The sequence below is a fragment of the Anopheles moucheti genome, chromosome 2 (genome assembly GCF_943734755.1).
Source record: "Anopheles moucheti chromosome 2, idAnoMoucSN_F20_07, whole genome shotgun sequence".
In the NCBI taxonomy this organism is placed as follows: Eukaryota; Metazoa; Arthropoda; class Insecta; order Diptera; family Culicidae; genus Anopheles; species Anopheles moucheti.
Window position 1 is genome coordinate 23,435,140 of NC_069140.1, and position 26,944 is coordinate 23,462,083.

Sequence of the window (26,944 nt, forward strand, 5' to 3'; positions counted from 1 at the left end):
GTTGAACGTTCGAAACTTACTTTCCACTTGCAAACACCCAATTTTCCTGTGTAATCGGTTAGCGCGAATATGTTGCCTTACTTATTTCTTGGCACACCGTCTCGAAGAGTTCGATGTTAAAAAAAACTGTTCTCCTACCGTGGCCGACGTGATGTGCTTGGAAAGGTGGGGGCGCAAACGCAGTGTGACAGTGACATTCTTTCGCCCGAATGAGATACATATTTTCGTTGGGTAATCCGATACGAGAGCGGTATTGACCGAGCAACGTGAACTGTAAATTGGGTGGTATGAATAAACTCTCTTTCGATTTGTTAAAATGCATATTTACAAGATTTATACCAATCTTTCTTTAGATCTCCAAAGTAATGCGCGTCTCAACTCAAAGCGAAGTAAACAAGCAAAGATACTAAACTTTGTTTGTTATGACATTTTTGATTGTCAAACGTGAGCGTAAAGGGAAAAACATGATTACAAAATATTACCGCTAGTGCAGGCGGCAAAAAGTACGTATTGCCGAAAAGAAATTAGTTTTTTGGCGAGTAGTAAACGCAACGAGTTTTTGTAATACGTGCAGGCGCCATGAATTCGTTACAGCAAAAGTTTCTGTATTATAGTAGACGAAAATCGTTTCGATACGGTGTTCCTTTTTTGCTGCTGATTGTGGGCGGTTCATTCGGCTTGCAACAATTTGCACAGCTTAGGTAAGCGAGGTTAGTACGAATGTATCGTCTATATATTCTGCATATTTTTTTCCTTATAATTGGATAGGTACACTTTCTCCAAGAAAGGGTCCTTAACGAGGCAGGAAGCGGAAAAGTTTGGCATTAACATGAAGAAAAAGGAGGACGTCACTCTCGAAGGCGAGTACGAAAAGATCAAGAAGCTAGATATTGAGCATTGGGATAACATACGAGGGCCGCGACCATGGGAGGAAACAACCTCAACCAGTGAGCAGCACTGATGCATAGAAGAACAGCCAAAGAGTCATCAAACGCATCCTTGCTACAACTGTGCTGAGAAAGTTATATTGTTTCCATAAAAAATACGTTTTATTACCCCGGAATTTATTCAACGCTTTATGTTTTTTTGTCCAATAAAATATTTGGCATTATTATAGTTGCTGTTAGTTGCATTTCTTTGCTACATATTGGCTAGGTGGTGGTGGTGCTGCTGCGTGTTGAAGCTTACACATATTCCATTAAGGTTCCTTTTTTCACCTTTCACTAAGTCGAATAAACTAGACAAAACAGCAGTAGCAAAGCAACTATTCGGCGGGTAGCAATGGCAAGCATATACATATAAGTACGAATAACGCCAGCGTTACGTGTACACAAGGGCACATTTTTCGCTACCGGTCCAAAGCGTGAGCCCATCGGCGATTATGTCGAATAAACAAAAGGCAAGTTTGTTTCCTTCTATTGGGGGTTAGCCGCTAATCATCGCTATCTTAATTTGCTTCAAGTAGCAAACATCGAATGTAGAAGCTGGGAGCAATCGCTCCTCGAGGAATGTTATCCGCATAAAGGTGCACCAGATTTAACAGTTCGAGTGGTGACCTGAAGTGGGATAGTGCTACACCTAGCAGATAGTTCCACTTCCGGAACAGAGATTCGATTTCTTCCGCTGAAGTCAACCTGTCGCCGTCGAGCAGTGTGGTGACTGCATTGTCACGTTGTAGCATATTATTCTCAGATGGTCGAGCGCACGGTTTATCACAGCTCAAGCAGATCATCTCGTGTCGTTGATGATAAGCTACAACTAACTCAAACAGCTTCCTCCAGTGGTCCGCTTGGAACGGAAGCTCACCGGCTGCTCGTTCAAATAGCTCCCGATCGGCCAAGTTCCAAACGCATGCTACCACCTTATCCTCGCGCCGATCTTGAATATAGTAACGAGTGATCGTACGCCACAAGTAAGGAACTTGCTTTACCATCGCGAAACACTCGTCGTACTCCTTGCGTGACCAATAATACTGCATCAGACTGGTTCCGATCTCCTGGTAATGGCACGTTGGCGTCGCCTCCAGGTAATACCCACAGTCCGAACAATGCATCAATCCGCTCAAACAAGCCCGATCGCTAGGTTCCGTCGTGTTGCACAGGATAAAACCGTTCTTAATAAACTGCCGTGAGTCGGTATCAATTTCCCACAGCAACTCCGGTTTTAAATAGTTAAAGTATATACGCACACACTTAACGCCTGCGTTCATTTCCTCATTTTCCTCCATCAGATTTTCCAACTTGCGCAACAAACGTACTATCGATTCCGTGTCGTAATCGTCAAATATTTTCGCGTATCGATCAGCAAAGTTCAGATTGCTAATGATCGACGATCGGAAGATTAGGTATAGGTTACGCACCGTCGCATCGTCTTCCGACGTTTCGTACCCGTCGAGCAGTGAGGTGGAAAATTTCTTTTTCCCTTGCAGTTTCAACCCACCACCGTTGGGCATTGCACCGAGTGTTTGACCGGTGCGGGTGCGCACCAGCTCTTCGATCATATCATCGCATTCTAAATCTTCTTCCGCTTCTGCCTCAATGCCAAACTCGGCGAGCAGTGCATGCCCATTTCCGTTCGTGAACACGTTTGAACGGCTTGGTTCGTAGATCTTCGTTAGGTTGAGTGTTTTCGGTCGCTCTGCGGTGCCGTGTTGTGTATTATGATGCTGATGTTGATCGTATCCCATAAACATTTGCTTAATGTTACGCCCATATTTGCCCCGAACGACGGATACAAGCGCTTCCTTAATGGTTGCTTCCGTGGATAGCAGTAAAGGACTTTCCTTCCCATTCAGTTGCTTCCCATTGTTATTGAGCATGCTGTCGAGAATGTACACACCTTGCTTTTGCTTTCGCGACTCTAGCATTGGCTGCAGCGGCGAAATATTATACGAGCTGCGATCATCCGCACCAGATGATGAATGTGGGTCCTCGTCACCTTCGATTTCGACACGCATTTGAAATACTCGGTTCTCTCCGGTAAGCAGATAGATCCACTCATCTACTACCGCCACGTGAGTAATGTCCGTGAACTCATCGGTACGCAAAACAATCCTCGACTGGAGTGGATCAATTATCAGCAGCTGACAACGATCGTGCACCAACAGAAGCTGCCGACGAATTGAATAAAGCACCTGGAACGGCACAACCATCATCGTACCATCGGCCGAATTTTCCGTTGATCCAACCAATTCTAGCTTGGATTCTTGCAAACATTGCAACTCCCTACGGCGACGACTAGCAGCTGCTTGTTTAAACTGATGCGTGCGAATCACGTTTCCCTCGAGATCCGCTTCCCACAGGCGACTACCAGGTCGTGAGCAAAATATTCGAACATCCTCCTCATCGACGATCATGAGCGGAGGAGAAGGAGTAGTAGAGCCGGCATTAATATTCGATTGTGCAATAACAAAGGATGCTCCGTACTGCCCATCTCTTGGTCGGTTACCGATCTGCAATTGAACCCAAAATGGACAGCTATTATCTTAGAATATGCGAGCTAACGAACAGTTTGCCTTTGTTACCTGTTTAAATTCTTCCCTCGCGGTATTACAAAGTACACACTTCGAAAGTGTGGATACCAATAACAGATCTTTGTAGCGATCGATTTGTACTATACGATTGTCGAGCAACAGCACTGGATGCAGACTTATGTTAAGGATGTTTCGACCCTGGAATGCATTGGTAAAACATAATTAGACAATTTATGCTAATCAGCCTTTCGTTACTTACCATGAACAAGGAAAATTGTATCAGCGATACAACACCCCGTGAGTCGCCGCAGTACAACTCCTTATCATCTTCCGTCCAGCAAAAGCTAGTAACGAAAGTGGGTTCCGTCATTTCGAGCGGCTGCCCATCACCGTCGGTGGTTGATGCCAGTTCGGTACTAAGGATCTCCTTAACGTGCGGTGGTTCCAGCTCCAACAGTACACCAATTGATCCCGTTTGGTTGCCAACGGCGATCTGCTTTTCATTGTGCGATATAGACACCTTCCCGATAGTGCCCAATTGACTAGGAAAGATTGCTAGAAATCTAGTCGACAGGCGATCGTACAGATAAAGACTTCCGGAATTGGCCCCAAAAACGAAAAACTTCGGTGAACAATCAAAACAGGTGAACTGTAAAGAGCAAAGTAGGTACAATTGTAAAGAACAGAACAGCAAGTTTGTAGGTCATTCTAACGGTAGGTAGAAGTACCTTAATACGACTGTTGTTTTTAAACGGTTGATTAACAAACGCCGAGAGTTCTGCCCTGTCTCGCAGTGCGTATTGCTTGTTTGCTGCATCCATCGTACTGGAGGGTTCGAACGGAGTTTACCGCGTTTGATGTTTCCTTGAACCGTGCGTTTGGTGTTATTTTGATAAGAACAGCAAACAATAATGGCCACTACCGTTCAACCGTGCAGTACCGTGTAGGCCGCACATGGGACGATGTTCATTGTGCACGAATGTTCGACCATTTGCATTGCCCTACCCCATCCTAATGCTGAATAAAGTCGCTTTTTATGCTTAACATTTTGGGACTATTTAACAAATGACTGCAATTGATTCAGACACTGCAACACGACCGTATTACTACTCCAAGTACGGATAGACTGCTGCGGTGAATGAGAAGAAATAAGGCTAAACACTGATCAACAGTTGCACGAAGCACAACGTGAATTAGGCGTGAAATCAATTTTGTTGAATGTTACGAAGAATGCAAATAATTAAATACGGGCAAGGAAAAATTCTGTTCTCCACAACTGTCAAACTGTTATCAATCATCCGTTGCAAAATGCAACCAATTGTCAAGGAATGAAAATGCACCAACCGGGATTTATAGAGGAAGTTAAATCCAAGGTGGGCTACGCAGTACAGCTACCCAAATAATATTTTCGACACAGAGCCAACTCTCTACTTATTCCATATTGCTGCAAATTGAGCCTAGATAAGGTATCTTTATCAGAAAATATAAACAACTATGCTATTATTGTGAGTTTCCTAGTGTCTTGAAGCTAAGAACTGGCAATATGCAGATAATTCCAAAAGCGAAATGTCATCCCCGAGGGGAGTTTCAAATTACGTCAAAATGCCAGGACGACCTTACCGTGCATATGACAATCTTGTGCAATAACCTCAACCGGCGCCTATTTTCGCAAAGGAAGAAGCTGTAACTCGTTCTAGTGAAAAAATATTTTACCAAGAAAAGGCGTCTATTACCCGCTACTACCCAACGAACAGTGGATTTTCGTTCTGCTACACATTCTACACTCGGTGTGCATGGTGGAAGTGCGAGTAATTTCCTAAGAAAAGCGATATTTAGGTTGATAATTTTGCGCTCATACAGCTGTGTCAATTTGCGTCGTGTCGTCACCGTGAACGTTTTCTGCACGGCTTGATGCTTTCAGTCTACTGAGAAATCGGGAGATAATCGATTGGAAAAAATGTTCTCCACTAAAAAGGATATTGATCGGCATGTGAAAACGTCGCTGAACAAGCTGCCGGAAAACGAGGTAAAGCTGGATGCTTTTGGGCAATGGGTCTATCGGAGGGACCTCTACTTTTTCTGCTTTTTTTCTTTGATAATATAATGTAACATTGTTGAACAGTTAGAATGCCCTAGTAATTAGAGTAAAATTCAACGTTTTCCATGCATTTGTGTGTTTGATCGATTGATTTCAACCACGAGCAGCGATGGAAGCGATGCTACAAAGCAAGTAGATGCGGTAAACATACCGCATTACCGCGGAGGCAAAGTATTGAGGTTAGGTAGATTGCGTTGAGGTAGTAGAAGCTTGGTGTCGATTGCAACGCAACTAATTGATCGATATATCCATGGTCAAAGAAAAACAAAATGCGTAATGCATTATTCCGCTTACATGATTTCATCATTTTCCATTGCATGCGTTCTGATTTCAGCGCTATCTTCGCGGGCTAGCAATAGCGAGACAGTACTTCAAGCTGAGTGAATATGCGAGCGCGGAGCACTGGCTTTCCTGTTACCTGTCGGTGCAGGAAGATAGCGCTCCAGCACACAAACTGCTCGGTCAGTGCTATGAAAAGCAGAAAAAGTTCGATCGGGCCATTACCTCCTACCAACGGTCGCTCCAGCTCGATTCGAAGCAAACCGGGCTGATTACGGACGTGTGCAAGCTGTTGCTGATGGACGACAATCTGTCCAAGCACCTGTCCAAGGCAAAGCACTGGTGTGATTTGGCTGAGTCAGAGCGTATCAATCATGAGGCGGTACTCAACCTGAAGCTAAAGGTAGCCAACAAAGACGCCACCACGGACAACAAGCTAGTAAAGGACATCATACTAAAGGAAATCTTAGCCCGACCATTGGATCCTTTGTTACGCGTTCGACTAGTGGATCATTTTCTTGACGAGAAAAAACTCGACGAAGCGTTCAAGTATTGTTTCGAGCTGGAGATGAAATTTTGCGAGCCTTTCATGCAATCTAACGAATGGACAAACGGTGTAGCGAACATGCTGTCCAAATACTCCGAATCGCCCGGCTCCAATGCTGCAGGGTTTCAGAAGCACTGGAACTACTATCTACTGCAGGCGCTCGTGTTAGACCGGCAGATTTACTTAAACCTGCTAGCCGATTCCACAATGGAAACGATCAAGCGAAGCAATCTGAAGGAGATATCACAAAAATTGTTCAAGCTCGACCAAACCTTGCAGCAGGTTGCGGAGAAAGGTCGTAATGCAGCTCCACAAAAGCAGATGGCAGATGTGTATCTGCGACACTATCGAGGTCAATTTCTTCTCTACTCGGCTTCGTTGCTGTTAAAGGGTGCCCAAGATCAGTCCAGTGCAGGGCGAGCAAAGGATGCGAGCAAAAAATGTCTAGCATTGTTGCTGATGGCTTATCAATGCGGTGTTCCCAATCCGGACGAACCGTGGTTAAAGCAGAGCAGCGAAATGGCACGTCATTTGTTAGGATTTTGGAACAAACAGGCCGCATTCCGGTGCTGTCAGGCCGGCAGTACGATATTGTCATGCGTTGAAGAGGGCGCAGATGTGTCCGTGTTGGCTCAAATACAAAACGTAACCGAGACAAAGGTGTGGACAACGGCGGATGATATCGTAAATCAGGTATGATGAGGATCATTTTTGCTTCATGTGCAGTGTATTGTTAATATCTTTTTTGGATTTCTATCTACATTAGATTCGCCAGCTATGTTCTGAACCTGGATGGCGCCAAAACGTGTCGCGCACACTTTATTCCTTCGGCGACATATCATCCAAATCTGCATCCAGTGCATATTTCGTAAAAGACGGCGTGGCTTTCGGTGAACCGCAGTACGTGCTGCCAAAACGCGAACAAGTTAACCTGTATGTGGAATTCGCCCAATCGCTGTACCCTTCCTCGCTGCCATATCTCGTCTATCTAGGCCTCGTGATTGGGACGGACAATCTAGCCGAGTTCCGGTGCAATGCGTTTCCACGGTTGAACTTTTCCACCAATAACCTTGACAACTGTAATCTGGAAACGTTGAATCAGCTGGATATGGATTCGTTCCTGTACTGTTCCGTTCTGGTTGCCCAGAGCAACTTGGACAATAAACGTCCGATATCGCAACAACAGGGTCGGCCGGCGTTTCTACCGGCAGCAAATCTTACTCCACTACTGTGTGAGGATAACAAAATCGATTGGTGGAGTGCAGCGTACAACTTAATCAAGAGCAGCACAGCTAAAGACGCAGCGAACAGTGTTGCCGAGCAACGACAACTCTTGCAGCATGGTTTACAAGCGATTCGCGGCACTGGCGCTCCACTATGCGATGTTATGGTGTTGCTGAAGTTGGGCCAGGTACTGGCGCAACGGGCAAGTGCATCGAAGATGGTCACACCTGAGGAACGGCGTTACATTGAGAGCCGCAGTGAGTCGGTGTACCGTGCAGGCGTGCTGCTGTGGAAGATGCGCAACGAGTCGTCATACGCTGGTGGTATGGAATTGCACGGTAGTTCCGTTGGGTACGGTTCCGAAATGTTCTTCAAGTATGGTATGAAATCGTACGATTGTCAACAGGAGGCGGTCAAGTTGGCGGAATCGGCTATCACGTTTCTGGCATCGGTTTATTTCAAGCGTGGTAGATATGAAGAGTTTACCCAAGACTTCAGCAGTATTCCTTTGCCGTTTGCTGCATATTTCCGTGCAGAAGCATTCAAAAAGCTGGACGAATCGAACAAGACGCCACTGAAGGCAAAGAAGTTCTACTCAGAGCGGGCTCGTGAATGCATACGTCAAACGCAGCGCTACCTGGAGTTGCCGTACGTGGAGCGTAACCATCCGCTTAACTACGTTGTGCAGAGCGAAATGAAACGTATGTCGTTCGCAAACGATTCATTTGACGGAAGTTTGAACACATCGGCCAACGGAGGCGTGGGGGTGAGTGGGGACGAGAGCGATCATTTCCAGTCCTTTACATCATCTTCCATGACAAATGCTGGGCTTGCGAGTGTTGCCGGAACGGGTGGTGCTTCATTATCGCGCAGCATTACGGAACGCGATGCGACCAGTTCTGCCGCAACGGCTACCGCCTCGTTGTGCTTGGCGAAAACGAACGATCTTGAAATACTTATGCGCCAGATAATGGAAACGCTAACGTTTGTTAAAGAGGACGTGTTGGGAATTCGCAACGACGTTGGTGATATGCAGGACCGTTTGGTAAAGATCGAAGAAAACATGTTCCGCAAGCCAACGGAGACGCAGGCGGGAGGAAACAGTGCGGCAACATCGACACCGTTAGCAAACGAATCCGCGACCGTTAGTGCAGCAGCAGCCGCAGCTGCTATGCAAGCGATGAACGATTTGTACATGGATGAGTTCCAGAATTCTGCCTCGGCACTAGCGTATCAGCATGCCGCTGCTGCAGCGGCAGCGGCTGTTCGCACGCCGGTCATGGGTGGCGTTGGAATGGCACCATCGCAGCAACCTGGTTCCAGCTTACCTTACCACAATCTGTACGGTGCCAATGCGTATCCAAATTACCTACCGCAACATCAGGCCCAGCAACATCAGCCGATGTTAACCCCTCGCGGACACCCGATGGCCGGAGCGATGGGAGCTTCCCCAATGCATACTAATGCCGCTTATCAGCATCATCCGGATAGCCTTTTGGTGTCTGCCGCTGGATCTCCAGCTGCCGGTGGCTATCAGCTTCCGGCTTTCCAGCAAACTGTTCTACCGACACAATCCGAATCTCAGATTTCGATGATGCATCCTACGCCGGCAGTTTCGCAAACCACGCAAACACCGGCATCGTCAATTGTTCCAAAAACTGCCAACAGTGGAGCAAACCTTTCGATTGAGCAATCGCTCCAGACACCGGCTCTTCTTAGCAGTTGGAATAGCACTTACAACAATACGTTCAATGTTCCGACTTCGACACCGTCCGTGTCCAATGTTCTGCCCTCGTATCTATCATCCAATACAGAGGCAAAAGGTGGTGCACCGGTGAACGTGGTCATTACTAGCTCGGATCCGTTACCACCTCCGCCAAGCGTAAACAGCTCTACCTTAGCAACCGGTTCGGCAGTGCAACCGACGTACAGCGTTACAATACCACCGCAACACATTAAACACAGCAATACCGGTGGCAGCATCGGTCAGGGAACAACCGGCAATAACAACGCGCCAAAACCGGACACTGCTCAGTCCGTTACCGTTAACACGAAATTCCCAATGCCTTCAATTTTGGTTGCTGGCGGAGGAGGAACGTCATCGGGCGATAAATCCGTTGCTCCCGCGGCCCTAACCTCTTCATACTTCGCTAACATGATTTCCCCGGCCAAGGCGGCAAACGATGCGAATCAGGCCGTAGAAGAAGACGACGATGACGATAGGAACGTATCCGGTGGCGTTGAGTACGATCCACGTCCGGACTTCCAGCCGATCATTCCGCTGCCCGATGAGATCGTGGTGCGTACGGGTGAGGAAGATGAAGAGCAAATTTTCAGCGGCCGTTCGAAGCTCCTCCGTTTGGTTGAGCGCGAATGGAAAGAGCGCGGTCTAGGCGAACTGAAAATACTGCGCTCGAAGACAGATCCGAGCAAATATCGCATTGTGATGCGCCGCGAACAGGTGCACAAGATCTGCGCCAATCATTACATCACACCCGAGTTGATCATCAAACCAATGGAGCAGCGCAAGGAATGTTACATTTGGGCGGCAATGGACTTTGCCGATGAGGAGCCGAGAAAGGAATCGTTCTGTGCCCGATTTGGCACTGCAGCTTTGGCGAACGAGTTCTATAACGCGTTCATTACCGCACGGGACGAGGTGCGACGTTTGCGGCCTGATGGTGGCCATCAACAGAGCACATCTTCAGCCGCACCACCGGCAACAACGGGCGGCTTTGCGTTTAGCAGCACTCCAAAATCATCGGCATCAAGCACCACACCGGTGTCGGCATCATCTACCGTACCGAAACCTTTTGGAGAGTTCACATTCGCAAAGAACTACACTCCACCGCCGGCGGTTAGCACTAAAACGGGCTCGAAAACGATGGATGCTCCTACTGCGCCAACTGTCGGTAACGATGGTAAACCGAGCCCTTTCTCGTCCTTCACATTCAAAGCGCAAACTCAAACCAGCAATGCAGGATCCGGCTCTGCTCCATTCGGTAATATTTTTGGTGGGCTTTCAGGTGTATCTCTCGGTTTCGAAGAGCGTAATTTCATGTCTGTCCACGAAGCTAACGTAATCGGTTTGAAACGTAAGGAAAAGGAGTCAGGCATGTGGATGGATTGTGCAGTCAGCAATGGGCAATTGAAGTTGCTCACCTCCACGGAAACTGTGCGCCTGCTTATGCGAAACAGTGAAAGACTTACTACTGTCTATCTAAACCATGTCTTAAGCAAGGATACACAGGTTAAAGCTACGGACAAAAACGCTTGCAGCTGGACCGTCCCACAAGATGCTTCGTACCCCACAGCAGCAGGTCCGATTAGTTTCATGGCACTTTTCAAAACCACTGACGATCGCGATCGCTTCTTAACGGCCGCAAATAAATTTCTCACCAGTGCATCTGCCTCAGTCCCTGCAGCTCAGCCAACTTCAAGCTTCGGGTTCGGCGATCTATTCAAACCAAAGTCAGGAAGCTGGGAATGTTCCGAATGTTATTTGAGCAATAAGGCCGATGCAACCCAGTGCGCCGCGTGCAATGAACCGCGCGATCCAACGAAGAAAGACGAGCAAAAAGCTACATTGTCCGGTGGATTGTTCGGTAATCTTGCTCCACCGAAAGACGGAGGCAATAAATTTACGTTCGGTATGCCTCCATCCTCGGGAACGGTAGCACCGATTACGTTCGGGTCTGCGAATGCTGCCACTGTCTCTAGCGGCGGCGCAAAAAAACCTCAAGAACAATCAATTAAATCTATACCGGGTCTTACTTCAACACCGACAAAAAGTGGCACTACCGGTTCCGGTGGATTTGGCGAACAATTCAAACCGAAGCCGGGTTCATGGAATTGTAATGATTGCTATCTATCGAACGGAGCAGACGCGTTGTACTGTGTAAGCTGCGAAAATCCTAAGGATGATACGGTTCCAAAGAAGTCAGCTGCGAGCGGCGGGCTGCTGAAGACGGCCGAAACAATACCGAAGTTTAGTTTTGCAGCAGGTGGTGGTTTCACTATTGGCGTACCGCCTGCAGCAGCCACCAATGTCACGTCCGCATCGGTGGTGACAGTGACGGTCGCTAGTACGACTACCACGACCAGCCTTTCGCAACAGCCAATCTTTGGAGGAGGATTTTCGTTCGGAAGTCCGTTGAAGCCACTACAAAACACAGTTGCGGCAAGTACTGTCGTCGCTACACCTGAGAAACCTGTTTTCAAATTCGAACTACCCACACCTGCGGGGGGACTCTCTTTCGGTTCGAAGCTAACACCGAACACAGCGCCAAAGACCGGCGGAAGCGGTGGTGGTGATGGACAAGGCGCTGTCACATCAGCAATTAGCATGCTGGATCCACCGGAGAAAGCTACTTTTGGGTTCGTATTTAAGCCTAAATCACCTGGCCGTACGCTCAGTGGTGATGGGGACGGAGTTGAGGATGATGGCGCCACCGGTGAAAGCAGTGTCACGGAAGAAGAAAACAATACCTATTTTGCACCCGTTATTCCTCTACCGGATAAGGTAAGTGCTGGGGTTTTTTTTCTAGACATGTGCGCACGTCATCATTTGGTGTTTTTTTTTTTATGTTGCAGGTCGAAGTAAAAACTGGCGAAGAGGACGAGCACGTGTTGTATGCTCACCGTGCTAAACTTTATCGGTTTGTCTGCTCTGAATGGAAGGAGCGTGGCATCGGTGATGTGAAGATCCTTAAGCACAAAATAACGGAAAAGCTGAGGTAAGCCACAAACCTCTAACCCGTGGAACTGATCGTTTATTGATCATAATTTTCTTCGTTCTGTGTCTTTGCTTTAGAGTGGTAATGCGGCGTGAGCAGGTACTAAAAATTTGTCTTAATCATGCACTCACCGAAGACATTTGCTACACGAAAAAGGACGATAAGTCATGGCAATTCGTTGCAAACGACTTCTCCGAGGGCAACTTTGAGATCATGAACTTCTGTCTGCGCTTTAAATCTAGTGACATTGCGCAAGAATTCCGGGACGCGATTACTGACTCGCTGAGCGGAAAATTGAACATGACACAAAATGATGACATGAAAATCACATCCCCAACGCTTAACGACACCACGATCACGTCCACCAGCTCGCCGATTGGAGCATTAAACTTTTCCAAACTGAGCGACATTTCACTAACGGAACGCGAAACGGCTCAGAAGCTGAAGTTGCCGGAAAATTTTTTTGAATGTACGTCAACTCCCTGTGCCGGTTGTCGTGGCTGTGATTCGGATGCTTTCATTTTTCCGACCTTTGGAGAGAAGCAGCTGGTGCTGGCCGAAACCGACGAAGTGCCCCTGCCGATCGATATCAAAACCGTCAAACCGCTACCTCCTATGGCGCTGATGAGAAGTTCACCGAAGAGAGTATCTTTTGCAGCGACGGCTCCGGTTCAAACTTCTGATATGTTTGGTGGAGATAATGCAGCAAAGGCAAGTGCAACGGTACCAGTTGCACCCGTGGCCGGTTTGTTCTCGGGTTTATCGTTCAAGGTGCCCTCGGTTACCGGTGGTGGTACTGCGGCCAGTGCGACCAATACATTCTTGTCCGCTGAACAAAAGTCATCATCTTCGCCGTTTATGTCTGCCACGTCAATTTTTGGCGGTGGACAACCATCCTCTACAACGACGGATCAAACACCTACGAGCGGTTCAAATACAAAGTTTGCTTTTGGAAGTAAGTGATCAAATAGCTCGCTATGTATATGATTCGTTTTATGCTAAGGATAGTATTTACACTTTCTGTTTGTCTCTTTGTTTTAGGTTCTACTACGATCGGATCTGCTTCTTCTGGCGGATCGATCTTTTCCGCATCACTTAATACCACACCGAAAACATCGTTCGTTACTCCCCCTGCTAGTAGTACGCTTGGAATCAGTGCGCAAGTAACATCTACCACGGTTGATGATAAAAAGGACTCCCAAACCCTTGTTGCTCCCGCTAAACAAGTTAGCAGCAGTCCTCTTTTGCAACCCGCATCTCTTACTACAACCCCGTCGTTGGCTAAATCGGTAGAAGGAACAGGAAAATTCTTCGGATCATCGGTCAGTGGATTCGGTTCCAGTGGTGGTTTCGGATCACCAGGCGGCGGTACGAATTTTTTCTCTGGGGGTAACATTTTTGGTTCGAGCACGAATACCACCAACACTTCAACGACAAATAGTACCAGCGGTAGTAACAACACACCGGTAAATGCTACGGGGAATAAGACTCCTTTCGGCAGTGTTGCCTTTGGTGATGCTGGTTCAACTCCGCCCGTGTTTGGTGGTGGCAGTGGCTTCACTTTTGGCAGTTTAGCCAAACAATCTACGCTGTCCGTGGACAACAGTGCCGCGAACAACAGTAGCGATGCTCCTTCAATTTTCAAAATGGATGATAGTGTAAGTTTTGCAACGCTGGCTAGCAACAGTCCGGCCTTTAGCAATGTGACGAAGCAGACGGACGACGGTACCAAGCCGGTTGGAGGTTTCGTGGGACTAACCGTGAAGGAAGATTTCTTTTCGCGCTCTGCGTCGGCTAAGCTAAACAACAGTTCGGACGGCGGAGCTAACAATACGGAGACCAGCAACGGAAATAAGGAAGACGGAGCGACGGGTGGTGAAGATGGTGCAACCGGTGGTGGGGATGAAAATTATGATCCGTACTATGCACCTGTCATTCAACTACCAGACGAGATTGAAGTACGCACGGGCGAGGAGGAGGAAACAAAGCTATTTGGTGAGCGTGCCAAGCTATTTCGATACGACTCGGCCACGAAGGAATGGAAAGAACGAGGTAAGTTCTTGACCACGTAGAAGTAACTGTGTAGCCAATTAGTAAAAATTTTATGTTTTATCCATTTTTGAAGGTGTCGGTGAACTGAAAATTCTACACCATCCAGTGCGAAACACCTATCGGTTGCTGTTACGCCGTGAACAAATTTTCAAACTCGTCCTGAACCATGGCATCACTGGGGATCTTGCCGTTACGCCGATGAACAATTCCGACAAGGCTTTCGTTTGGGCTGCCATGAATCATGCCGAATCGCCCGGCCAGCTGGAACAGCTGGCTGCCCGTTTCAAGAACGAAAGCCTGGCGTCCGAGTTCCGCAGCACGTTGGAAAAGTGTCAGGAAAAATTGCGCTCCCGGTCAGACCTTGAGCCAGATCAAGATTAATTGCTATGGTTCTATAAAGACGAAACGCTCGGATGTTATCTACGTGTCCTGCGTGTTACTTGGTTAGTTACATTTCTAGCGCGATTCGTGCCACAAAATTCTAGACTCAAATTCGCCCAACGCACGGTTACGCTGCAACACTACTATAATTATTTTATCTATTTTCTTTTCCGGCTATTGATATTCCGTAGTCATGTGAGTTTTTTAAACATAATGTGTATCTGTTTAAGCAATGGTTAGATATCCTGTAAATGGCGGTATTCATACGCTTAGGGGTAATGTGAGTTATTAAATTGTTCAAAGTTGGCACGGTTTTTGTTTAGGATCAGTAACAGAGCATCATTTACATTGTATTCCTAATTCCCCGATAACCATGCGTATAGATTGTTACAGGTAAAAGCAACGAATCAGAAAGAGCAGTAAAGAACAAAATCAACTAAAAATAAATAAAACATTAATAATTAAAGAAAAAACGTAATAATGTCGTATTACTTTTTGAAATATTGATTAATTGAAGGAATAAAGATAATTTCCCAAATGTATTGGTAGTTGAAAGTTGGGATTTTGAAAGAAAAAAAATAGAATCGAAAATGGCGCCTACTTTTGATGTGATGGGTACGAGATCAAGGTATTTCTCGCTAATTCCTGCGCGCCGCCACACATGCGAAACCTGTACGTTGTCAAGGAAATGTCAAAACATAACCAACACACCAATGGCTCACCGTGGGCTTCACTCACACAGGCAAGCGAAAGAAACGCTCAATTTTGCTCTGCTCGTGTTTTCAAGGGTTGCTTTTCTAGTGAAAATGCATGTAGCACTGACACTAGCACAGTGCGGCGTAGTTGGATGGATAAAGTCAAGCATATCGCATCATTCTACTTTATTCAGCGTTCATCACTAGCGGTGTCCGGGAGCGATTGTGTGCAGATTCGTCATAAAGGTAGCTATACAGTTTTTCTGTGGGATTTTCTCTGTTTAGCGGTGCCAGAATTTATAATCTTCCCCAAAATACAGTAGGTTAGCAGTGTCAGCAGCGGACGGTCATAATTAAATGGAAAAAACGGTTCTGGCGTCGTCCTACGATGGCAAGCCCCACATCTGTACCGTAGTTGCAGATTGTTCACGAAGCGTACTCTTGGTAAAGAAACATTCCATTTCCTAGCAAAATGCGTTCGGGACAATAAATTCTAGGAACATAGCGTCAAGCCAAGCCTTGGTGTCTCTGCTAGTTTTGTAATAATTGGCTGCTGTGATAGGCTGTAAAACGTATCCGGTAATGATGTGTAGGCACTGGAATTATCTTCAATTTCATTTTCTTTTCTTTTAGGTTATCCCGAGCTCGCAGTAATAATTGCATAGAACATCGCAGCCGTGGAAAGGCGCAAGGAAAGGAAATTTCGCAGAGTAGGAGGTACGGAGTGTACACGGCCCACGTTCAGCCATTTCGGTGCCATCCTGCATTGCTATAAAAGCGTGTTGCTTGTGTGGTGAGTGTATGAGTGAGGATCGTTTTTAGAAAGATGATCGAACTTCATGCAGATGTAACTCTGCGAGATATTTGACGTGAAGATGAACAAATCTCATGCGGCTTCGCATTTGGGGGGCCTTAATATGCCTTTAGTTTTGTGTTGTGTTTCAGATAGAATTTGATAATTGTGGATATTAGGATATATTGAAATGTTTCCTACGGTGGCATGGCTGTGTGGTGTATTATTTGAAAAGCTTTTTTCTGCTCTTTTTCATTGTAATTCCTAACGTACTTGTCCTTGATACAATGCTTCTTTTTGTGATTTACCAATACAGTTTCTATTTTAAATGTGTGTGGTAAAGCCGTTGTAGATCATATGAGATCCTGCCAACGGTATGACATCCTTTATCGTTGGATAGCAAATATATGGCTGGTTATAACATTAGTTCAATCAAGATTTGCATGAAAACGAGCGTGTGTTAACTAGCTCATATGCCGACTGTATTACAGTGTGCAACATATACCACTTCAAAATGGTTAGCGCATATATTTTGTTCAATTTCTTAGCATCAAGCAAAACAAAGTTCTTGATTGTTTGAGTTTTTTTTAAATATCAAAGGCTAACCAAAGGCTGGTCAGGTTCACCTACGGTGCTTTCGCTATAGAAAGTTAAATGTTTCGTAGTAGTAGAAAGTTATATACTCATTCTAGTAGGCATGGTGCTGGTCAGTACGGAAAACGGATATAGGGATGTTACGCAATTGTTGCAATTAAATGATGTTAATGGTAATGGGACAAAATGTTATCGGTATTTTTTCATTGCTTTTCAGGGGGAAAAAGAGGAGCGGAGAAAGCAACACTTTTTGTTGCGATTGTTACAATAACATCATACTAGATTTTCTTGTAACGGCACATCCACACTGCCGGGCATGTCGTCCGGAAGTGGCAAAAAGAAAGTAGTTGCAGCTGCCGCACCATCGCTGTCAGTCTCAATAACTCCTAATTCAGTGGAATCGCAAGCACCGCCTGCAGGTATAAAGCTGGTGATTGATAAGAACAGAATTCTTAACGTTTCTTCGTCTAAAACACAACCTGCAGTGCTTCGGCAGCTAGTGTCCCATGTGCAAAGCGCGTCCCTAAACGCATCCAATGAAGTCCTTTTGCCAAACGGTGGTTCCCATGCTGGCACGTTAATCTCAGCAACACCTGCTGCACCCGTAGTTAAACAGGTTAGATCATTAACTGCTACAGGTGGCGTTGAAAGGGGAGAGATGCGTGTGAAAGTTACAGGAGAAGATCGCAACGGTCAATCTATGGCGACCGGAGGACAGTTGGTACATGTAAAGCATTATAGCAATATGTTGGGACGACGGCCCTCGACACATCGTCGGGTGACAGTTCCTAAAGAGGCGGAAAAAACGGTCGATAACGGTGGACAACAAGCTGTTTTACCGTATCCGACGATGAAATCGGTTGAAGGAACTACCTTTAGGTCTCTAGTACCATCCAACACCCAACCAGAGAAAACTCAGTCAACAACAGCTATAATACCCATTAGATGCCCAACAACAACCAGCTGTGTCAATCTTGTATTGGACAGTAATTCACAAACTCCGACAGGTTGTAATTACAGAGCAGGTATTACAGATGTATATTCCGTTCCGAACATGCATCTCAATCCCGTACAAACTATAGTTTCATACAAAGATGTTACGAAAAAGTTGGTTATGGGGAATGAAATTAACAGTGCTGGCTTCAAAAAGAACAATTCAACTAGTACATTCATATCTTCTGGCCAAACACTGATCAAACCAGTTAATGAGCAAAATCACAACGTTGTTGTTACAACTTCCGGTGAAAATACATCTCGAAATAGTAACCTTAACGCTATTATCACAGACACTCGCGCGAATAATGTTCAAACAAAGCTGAACATGTCAAAACCGGTATCGAATGATACTACCGATATGAACATGGCAACAAGCATCAGTAAAGCGCTGGGCGAAGAAGTGTCAAGTAATAAACCATCTCGGGAAATAAAATCGCTTCGGTCATCGCAATCATCGTCGAAAATTTTAACTGAATTCATCGCAGATGCCTCCAGTATAGGTAAATTACGGAAGCGTCAATCAGATAGCTCTGCTGATACAGAGTCCTTACATATGGATTCATCCTTCTCTGGAACAACAACGCAATCAGCAACTCGTAAACGGCCTCGACGAAAGTCAACGATTCATTCGACTAGTTCGGACGTAAACAGCAAAGAGTTGGCGACTGACTCATGCTACGGGTTGGAAGATGAGGATCTCACGTCACCAGTGGCCAAAGGTAGAAAAGGACGCACATCGACGAAAATAGAACCTTCGCTGCAAAAATCCACGAATGAACGGAATGATAGTTCCAGCGGTTCCAGGGATTTCTTTTCATTCTTGAACCTGGGTTCGAATGAACAAAATAATATCTGTGAACAATCGTTCCCAGCGAATCCACCAAAGGTGAGTAGTGTGAAATTGTATACGGAATGCCCGGTAAGTTGCTTCGCTAAACAATGATTTGTTTCCTTGTTTTGTTATTTTTTTACAAAAGCCTGGATGGGATCGTTTCTGTTGGCGTTGCAAGAAGCGTAACCCGAATTTGGGATGCAGCAAGTGCATTAGAAGTTATCATAAACTTTGCGTACGCTATTCAGTGGACGATCCGAACTGGAACTGTACGGAATGTAAAATGGCACCCAATGTACGCGCGGATGTCGAATCCATGACTAAATGTCTGGGATATGTACTAGATATAATAATGCTTCAAACGGAAGGGGTAAGTTGGGTTATAAAGAGTTTTAATAATAGTAATCACATATTTCATTTTAATATCTTTCATTTTACATTACAGAATGAATTTTTCAATCCTATTGATAAATCGGTTTTGCCACACTACGACGATTACATCACCCGTCATATGGATCTAGCTGTACTAAAAGATAATCTGGTCAAGAAAAAATATAAGGCTCCGGAAGAGTTTTTGGCAGATATGAGTTGGATAGTGCATAACATGTCCATATATCCTGGTAAGTGTATATCATTGACGTTTTGTCTTTCCTCAATAGCTAACTTCAATAAATCTGACGCAATAATCTTTGTTTGTATCATTATTCTTTGACAGATAAAGTTATGCTATTGAAACAAGCACGGGCGATGCAGAAAAAAGCCAAAAATGAAATAGACGAAATGGAACCTTGTTACGAGTGCTACATATATGCTAATACACGGTCCGAACAGTGGTTTACAGAACCGTGTTCGAAACCTCATCTGTTAGTGTGGGCCAAGTTAAGAGGATTTCCCTACTGGCCGGGAAAATTGTACATGCTCAACACCAATAATCAAGCATACGTGCGATTCTTTGCAACACACGATCGATCCTGGATGTCAGTAAAAGATTGCTTTCTTTATTGCAAGCAAGATCCTAACCCTTCCAAAAATTGGAAGAATAAAATAACGGTATCTCTGGCACAAAGTGTGACAGACATAGAGCAGCATATTACCCGATTGCAAGAACAGTTCCGCACGTTCAACTATGCGCCATTCATGGAATTGGTCGACCCGTCGCGATTCGAGGAACAACAACGTGCAATGCTTCCGGTTGCTTACCATAAGAATGTGAAGGTTACGATTAAAAAAAACAAAGGTGAGATGGTGGCCGTTGCTTCTTCTAACGACGATGCACAGACTCTTCCAGCTACTAAGGCCAGACTGGAGATGAAAGCAAATGCTGCTCTCGCTAACAAAGAACCTATCAAGAAACAAACGATAATCAGTCCCCCTCGTAAGCCAACGACACGACGCATGTCGAGGTTAATGAGAAGTGCTGACGAAGTAGGTGAACAACCGGTAGTAAATGCAGGATGCCAGGAAAGCACAAATGTGCTGACCGCATCCGCGGTGGCGAACGCTGACAAATCGTTCGAATGTAACCAATTGTCGGACAAAACGATTGAAGATACAGCAGTAAAAAACTCTAATGTTGCTGATTGTGTTCTGAAAACTCTGTCCCTGCGTCTGCGACGTGGTTCGCAGTCTGCGACGTGGGAAACAGAACCGTTGCTTAAACGTCGGAAGTCTGCAGCCTTGCTCGCGAACGCTGCCGGCGAAACAAATTCCCTCGCATCGTGTGCCGATGCGCAAGAGAGGACGGGAACAAAGGCGAACAAGGAAGTTGCCGAATCAAATGTGGAAAAGGAACCGAACACCTCGAATGCAGCTACCGACACTACATGTAATCAGCATGCAGCGAATTTAGCTTCGGATACGTTGGAAAGTGCAGTCAATGGTATTGCTGCCGTTAGCCAGCCTGTAGTATGTATCTCAAATACTGATGTAAACCCATCTTCATCAGTAACTGAGATCGATATCAAGCAAGAAATTATTGTTGACGATGAAGTGAATACTGTAATCCAGACAAAAGATGTTCGGCCATTGTCCATCGCTAAGGAACAAGTACAGAAAGAAAATGCCACTACGTTGGACGCAGTGAAGAATCAGATCATACCTGCTGTTAGTTTGGAAAAGGTGGTAAAATCTGTGCAACAAACAAAACCTGAAGTGTTAGTGATTAGTGCGGTAGGTGGTAAAGCTGACGATACAAATACTGCTGCTGTTACGATAGTGCCTAGCAATCAGCGGGCTAGGAAATCTTTTCCTGGAGGTGCTGGTGGTAGTACTGCAAAGAATGTGACATCTAAACAAGCGTCATTTCTGGCCCCAAATGAGTTGCTTCCGGACACATTACACAACAGCAAGAAGGCATTGGTTTCCATACCAAAAGAACTCGTCACTCCTTCTGCGGTTATTCCCACTACAGACAATCGCAAAAATGATCACAATGATGTTGGTGCAGCCTCCGCATCTAAGGATAGCGATGACGTAATTATTGTAGAAGATATGAATGATACAATTGCTACAACGCCGCCGCTCGTTCCATGCACCGTACCGGAAATCGAAAAGACCAACCAGCCGCTTCCTCCACTTGTTCCGAAGCCTTTGGAAACGATCCCGCCTCCTACCGGTGGTACCATCGAATTGAATAACACTATGCAGTTGTTTGATGACAGCGCGAATAAGGTAATTATTCTTTATTTAAAAAAACAGGTGACACATCAATAAACTTTATAGCTAATCATGCGCTTAATTCTGTTTTTTTTGCAGATGTTGGACTTTTTCCGGATGGTGATGGAAGATCTGTTGAAAGACATGGCTGGCAAAGGATCGTCGTTGGTTGAGGTGGCAACGCTCAAATTAAATCTAGAGCGTCAAAATGAGTTATGGATGCAGGAGAAGCAAACATTGATACAAGAGTCTGAACGTAAGATGGCGAATTTGCGCATCTCGCTTGAACAGGAGAAGGAACGTGCCCTCAAGAAACAGCGTCAGCTGCTTTTTGGAGAGAAGGAGCGTGCAGTGCAAGATACGAAGAAGAAGCCATGGTGCGCCAAGTGTTACAAGGAGGCAGGATTTTTATGCTGTTGGAACACTTTGTATTGTAGCCAGGAGTGTCAAAAGGAACACTATGTTGAACATCGCGAAAAACACATCCAGAATACCGTGGAACAAAAAGACACCGTCCAAGAAATCCAACCTACACTACAGCCCAATTTGCCGGATTCGAATTTGTTGGTTACACGAAAACCTGAAAACAACGTTTCCATGCGTAACCGGTCTTCTACGAACATCTCAAATCTACCTATAGTTGGTAGCGGAAGCTCTAATAATTTAAACAAAAGATCCCCGAACAATAGAGTTGCCCAACACCAACTCATTTCAACAAGCGCTACATTAAATACCTCACCAGTTCGCTTTACTTCCGGCACAATGGGTACTAACGTAGGTTTGAAGACGCCGATAATACACTCTGTGCACGGGCGGGACAGCATGGTAATAAAAATGGCACAACAATCGGCACAGAATGGAAGTAATACAACGTCCACGCCTAACATGCCACAACAACCACAGAAAAAGATTACTCCACGTGACAAAGCGATCCAGTCGAATCATCAGAAGACGGTTAGTTCTAACAGGGTAAGTGAACTATGGAGATTTTCTCTACGATATTTTTCGTTTATAGTTTGTTAAACCGTAAAGCTTCGTGAAAAAAATCGTTCTCAAATTGCACTGTCTGGCAAATTCTCGGGATATGTATGCTTCGCGTCATTGGGGTGCTCCCCCAATGCACGAGCTAACAATATTTGTGTACAGAGGTGCACTGCAGCGTGAGGCGTAGAGCGCGTTAGTTGCTTTGTCGTTCTGTTTCAAAGCAGTACACCTTTTTGCTTCATTTTCGTTAAACTTACAGGATTATGTGAAGATTTCGATTATCTAGTTTTTAATTTGCTAGCGTTTGTTACCGTGAAGGGTGCTTGCCAAGGCTTACTTGGCTTTTTGTATAGCACATCACCCATTTTTGGGTGATATGGCGCGGCGTTGAACGTGTTAGATGTATATTTTTTTGATTAAGTATATAGCCAAAAGGTGTTTGCATATGTTTATCGTGTTTTTGCTACTTTATTAATTCGTTCTGTTGCTTCTTGCAGGTAAATTTAACGAAAAAACCATACGTTATTGCATCGTCGTCGTATCATAATACCAACATGCTATCACCAACATTAACCAATGCCCCAATAGTAACGCCTTCATCATATGTCACACATAGGGAGTATGAGGAAGTAGCCAGTAGCAGCCGAGCGCCATCTAGTGTCTGGAATCAGTTTACTGTGATGCAATCGGTCGCTAATCGTAAGCCGCATTCGGGCACAACATTCGGCACAGCCGGCGGTAGTGATGGAACAGAAAAATTGGGCAATAGGCTAAATCAGCCAATTGTTGCCCCAGATGTGCAGCAATCAACAGCTACATACATGCGACACCAACAATGATTGTCCAATCGCGATAGACGATAGCTAGTAGATAATGGTAATGTAATTTAATTTAATCATAATCATATTGTCAGATTACATTTTAGCTTTTATGTAATGACGATTTATACGTTTGATAATCGCTAAAGACATGGCAAAACTCAATTTTGCACATTATTTCTATAAATAATACTCCTATAAGCTTCCGCTATCAACTATAAACTCTTGTGAATTACGAATATGTTGTATATAAATATGAATTGGTTTGCACAAGTTGATTGGCACTGTGAAAAGGTGAACTTTTGCATGTTGAAAAACTTTATAATGCATGTTAGTTATGAATATGAAAACAATCAAAGCTAGAGCGAAAGCACTATCGCACTAGATCACATGCAACTATGGAAAAATTATGTTTTTTGAGTTAATTCATATGTTTTGGAAATAATTGCTCATGATGAAATGCAATGATCGAAATAAATGTAAAAATTTCTTCGTACAACTTTTTTATTAGAGGTTATGCAGAGGTTTTTATTTCCGTAAATACGGTTAATCCGTACATCTACAAATAATGCCTAGTAAAAACCATACTTTTGGACCTCATAGAAGATAATACATATTGCATCTAAATTTGAGTACATTTTGTTTGTTAATGTATCCAAAAACTGTCTAAATTCCATCTTATCGTGATATTACTAGCATTTAGCGACTTCCGAAGGTGGACTGAATGTAACAACTATAAATAAATGTATACATATCTCTTCAGAAGAGATGAGTACAGCTGTTTAACGAGTGCACGCTTGTGCGTACGCGCAGATAAACTATATGCCATATGGCATTAGTAGACGATTTTACACAGTTACCCCTCATGATCTGCATTGGTATACATTTCCGTAAGTATTCGCGAGGGATGTTCTTTCTCAAATGCTTCGAGAACTAATTTGTACTTATCGTTGCGTTATTTCAGCCTCAGTGTGGGTGCTTTCTGGCAAACCTTTGGGGATTATTGTCTAGAACGTCTGACTATGCTGGCAACAAGCTCAGCTACCAAAAACGCTGTGTAAATGCCACCAAGCACCAGAAAGTAGCTACTGAATACAGTAAACTGGCCGAATACATCCAGCGCAAACCAACCGTCCGAATCAGTCACCGAAAATGTGAGCAGCGTTTGCAGAGATAAAGCTACCAGCGTGTTGAAACCAAACACTAGCCCAAAGCAATCGTCCGAAATGTTTTTGGCAATTTCCGCACTTACAACGGTAATGGCAAACGCATACAGCACACAGAAAATCATGTAACCGATGTAGGAAACGATCAGGTTGCCCGTGTTAGTGGCTAGCAGCATTGCACCGCCAGCAGCAAACGAAAGCAACGCGAGTGCAAGCAGGCTGGTGCAAGGTTTCAGGAAACCGCTGTGTAAATATCCAGCCAGCAGTGATACGATGGCACCGAGCAGCGTTACGGCAGCTTCTACCGCACCGTTCCATACGGCGGGCTGCGTTTCGTCAATGGAGCTCCACAGCGCTTGCACGTAGGCTAGAATTTGTATGTAGCCAGCCATTGCCAATGCATACCAAATGCTCCACTGGAGCACACTGCGATTGGTAAACGAGATACGGAAGTGTGTCCAGAGTAGGACGAAAGCTCCTTTTAGCCGGGAACGGAGCGAAGGTTGAAAATGGTGGGTGGCAGTGGTGGGGGCCGTACTCGGTGGTTTACTATCGTCCGATCGGTCATCCTCAACAACTTCCACCATCTTCGCCTGCTTGTCAGCCACGGTACAATCCATCGTGGTAGAATCGGCTTGCTGTTCGGATACGACACGTCGATGGAAATACATGCTCGTGGGAACGGATGGTAAAAATAACGCCCAAAGTGTAGCACTGATCTGTGCTGCAACGGACAGATAATTAAGCTGACGATAGTCCATTGCCTCGAAATGCACCAGCAGTTGGGCCAAGCTTGCCGCAAAGAACCGACCACTGTAAATGGCTGCCCGTGTATGGGAGGTCACTTTTTGATAATGTTCTCTGTCAACTTTGGCGTAAATGTAGCTGAAATATGCTACCTCGGCCGCACAATACGTGCCGTAGAATATTTCTAGCACCTTGAGCGCAGTTAGTGAGGTGGTCCAGGTAAGCATGCTCCAGACGATGATACCAGCTGCTCCGTTCACGATGATGATCGGCTTGTAGCGCAAAAAATCGGTCACCAGAAAGATAACGGCGAGTTGCGCTAGATAGGAGTACGTACCGATCGGGAATGCCTCCTGTGTGATCTGTCAAAGAGATATGGTATAATTGGAATATATTATTTTTTTTTTTTGTCCTAGATACATATTTCTTGCAGTACCTGTTCCATCGTTAGATTGCGCCATGGTCCAGCAAGATAATCGACGATAAATGGTTCACTGGGTCGAATTTCTTTGAGAAATCCGAAGGTGCAAACGAGTAACGATATCTTCAGCCATTGTTGCATCCTCGATCTATAGATAAAAATGAAGATTGTTCGATTACTTCAGCTGTTAAGACATACTATTGTCGCTAAAATGTAATCCTTGAAACCGACAGACCTCTATGGCTTAATTACCGTTTCATTGCCAGCTTATCGGAGCTTTGTGTAGTATCTTATCAAAAAAAAAAACACATCTTACATATCGTGGTTGTGTTGCTCCTTTTTGCATTAAGATGTGCGATGTTATCGGCGTTGAATGGTAATTATTTTTTATCGGTATCGATTGAAAATAAATGTCAACAACGTTATTTTTAGCTTTAATCAACATGCACACGCACTTTCTACCAAAAATAACTAAAAAAAATTGTTAAAATATATTTGGTCCTCCCTCCCCAGTTCTTTTCTAGCATCAATATGGTTTTGTTTTCCATTTGCTCTACTGGTTATATAATCACTAGTGCAATTGTTTCAAGCAGTGTTATTAAATTGAATCAACCAACCTTTGATTGATTTGAATCAAAGTGACTTTTCGCTCCGGGATATTTCTATTGCACGCTGATGATGGAACAGTTGTGCAGCGAGATTTCTCGTGGTGTATACCGAGTAATATTTTTTTTCTTTTGTAAAAGGTATCATTGTGCGAAATGTTTCACATTTTACAAATGTTTCTCGTGCATCTGTTGAATGCTTTTGTTTATTTGATGCAATGTCATTCCTGGCCTGATAATCGGTGCTAATGCTAATGTATTCGGGGGTTGCTTTGATCTGCTGCGTGCGTTTGTGTTTCTACACCGCTTACACCGTCTTCAAGACTTTTCTTGCGGCGAAGATAAAGAACAATACGATGGTGATAATTACTAAAGCACCTTATCATCCGCTACAATGTTGCTTGTGTGCTGCACCGGTTAGAGGACACATTGCAGATTTTAAAAAGTCTATAATTGAAATATGTTTTTTGACCCGTTTCTTTTAGGAATTCTTACCATGAAATCGAAGAATGTAAGAAGCTAATCGATGCAGGGAAACAATGCGAAATGATGCACCCCAATGCACTGCAATAAAGTGGGGCTTTAACTCTTCCTTCGAAGTCTCTTGGTACAAAGTTTTTGATGACTGGAACTCCACTGAACAAACCCGCGGGATGCTTTCGAACAGGTGGACCACACACTCGTCTGCTACAGTTGAAATACGCTACGGTACTAGTGGCCCTACTACTACGTCCTGTGTACAGCCTGATAAATGATACACACCGTACACAGCGAGCTTCCTAGCATCAGCTGATGATGATGATCATTCGGAATGAGTTACGAATGCGCGACAGCTCTCCCCCCCACATG

The 26,944-nt window shown here is 44.9% G+C and overlaps 5 protein-coding genes across 6 annotated transcripts; 3 read left to right on the forward strand and 2 right to left on the reverse strand.

Annotated features, from left to right (window-relative positions):
* Nucleotides 1–499: 499 nt before the first annotated feature.
* Nucleotides 500–1,087, forward strand: LOC128305812 (cytochrome c oxidase assembly protein COX16 homolog, mitochondrial). The gene is made up of 2 exons (XM_053043429.1): nucleotides 500–701; nucleotides 769–1,087. Exons 1-2 carry the CDS (start codon nucleotides 580–582, stop codon nucleotides 959–961), a joined length of 315 nt encoding a protein of 104 aa, XP_052899389.1. The 5' UTR covers nucleotides 500–579; the 3' UTR covers nucleotides 962–1,087.
* On the reverse strand, nucleotides 1,029–4,708 carry LOC128305803 (BLOC-2 complex member HPS5 homolog). The gene is made up of 4 exons (XM_053043417.1): nucleotides 4,201–4,708; nucleotides 3,732–4,121; nucleotides 3,524–3,670; nucleotides 1,029–3,451 (listed from the first exon to the last, which is right to left on the reverse strand). Exons 1-4 carry the CDS (start codon nucleotides 4,291–4,293, stop codon nucleotides 1,448–1,450), a joined length of 2,634 nt encoding a protein of 877 aa, XP_052899377.1. The 5' UTR covers nucleotides 4,294–4,708; the 3' UTR covers nucleotides 1,029–1,447.
* A 578-nt stretch (nucleotides 4,709–5,286) lies between these two features.
* LOC128296932 (E3 SUMO-protein ligase RanBP2) lies at nucleotides 5,287–15,245 on the forward strand. Its single transcript, XM_053032464.1, has 7 exons — nucleotides 5,287–5,498; nucleotides 5,905–7,089; nucleotides 7,163–12,142; nucleotides 12,214–12,356; nucleotides 12,434–13,311; nucleotides 13,398–14,408; nucleotides 14,482–15,245. The coding sequence occupies exons 1-7, from the start codon at nucleotides 5,430–5,432 to the stop codon at nucleotides 14,787–14,789; spliced, it is 8,574 nt and encodes a 2,857-aa protein (XP_052888424.1). The 5' UTR covers nucleotides 5,287–5,429; the 3' UTR covers nucleotides 14,790–15,245.
* Nucleotides 15,246–15,710: 465 nt separating this feature from the next.
* On the forward strand, nucleotides 15,711–24,722 carry LOC128309819 (uncharacterized). 2 transcript variants are annotated; one of them, XR_008288864.1, is made up of 11 exons: nucleotides 15,711–15,730; nucleotides 15,808–15,928; nucleotides 16,118–16,277; nucleotides 17,089–18,753; nucleotides 18,845–19,069; nucleotides 19,145–19,319; nucleotides 19,415–21,369; nucleotides 21,454–22,323; nucleotides 22,836–23,214; nucleotides 23,853–24,046; nucleotides 24,121–24,722. XR_008288864.1 is itself a non-coding variant. In XM_053046297.1 (9 exons), exons 4-9 carry the CDS (start codon nucleotides 17,188–17,190, stop codon nucleotides 23,175–23,177), a joined length of 5,133 nt encoding a protein of 1,710 aa, XP_052902257.1. In that variant the 5' UTR covers nucleotides 15,711–15,730; nucleotides 15,808–15,928; nucleotides 16,118–16,277; nucleotides 17,089–17,187; the 3' UTR covers nucleotides 23,178–23,797. The 2 variants fall into 2 exon arrangements, 1 of the variants encoding a protein (XP_052902257.1); XM_053046297.1 differs by lacking the exons at nucleotides 23,853–24,046; nucleotides 24,121–24,722 and having other exon boundaries at nucleotides 22,836–23,797.
* LOC128309820 (thiamine transporter 2-like) lies at nucleotides 24,013–26,702 on the reverse strand. The gene is made up of 3 exons (XM_053046298.1): nucleotides 26,591–26,702; nucleotides 25,506–25,638; nucleotides 24,013–25,431 (listed from the first exon to the last, which is right to left on the reverse strand). The coding sequence occupies exons 2-3, from the start codon at nucleotides 25,629–25,631 to the stop codon at nucleotides 24,157–24,159; spliced, it is 1,401 nt and encodes a 466-aa protein (XP_052902258.1). The 5' UTR covers nucleotides 25,632–25,638; nucleotides 26,591–26,702; the 3' UTR covers nucleotides 24,013–24,156.
* Nucleotides 26,703–26,944: the final 242 nt, after the last annotated feature.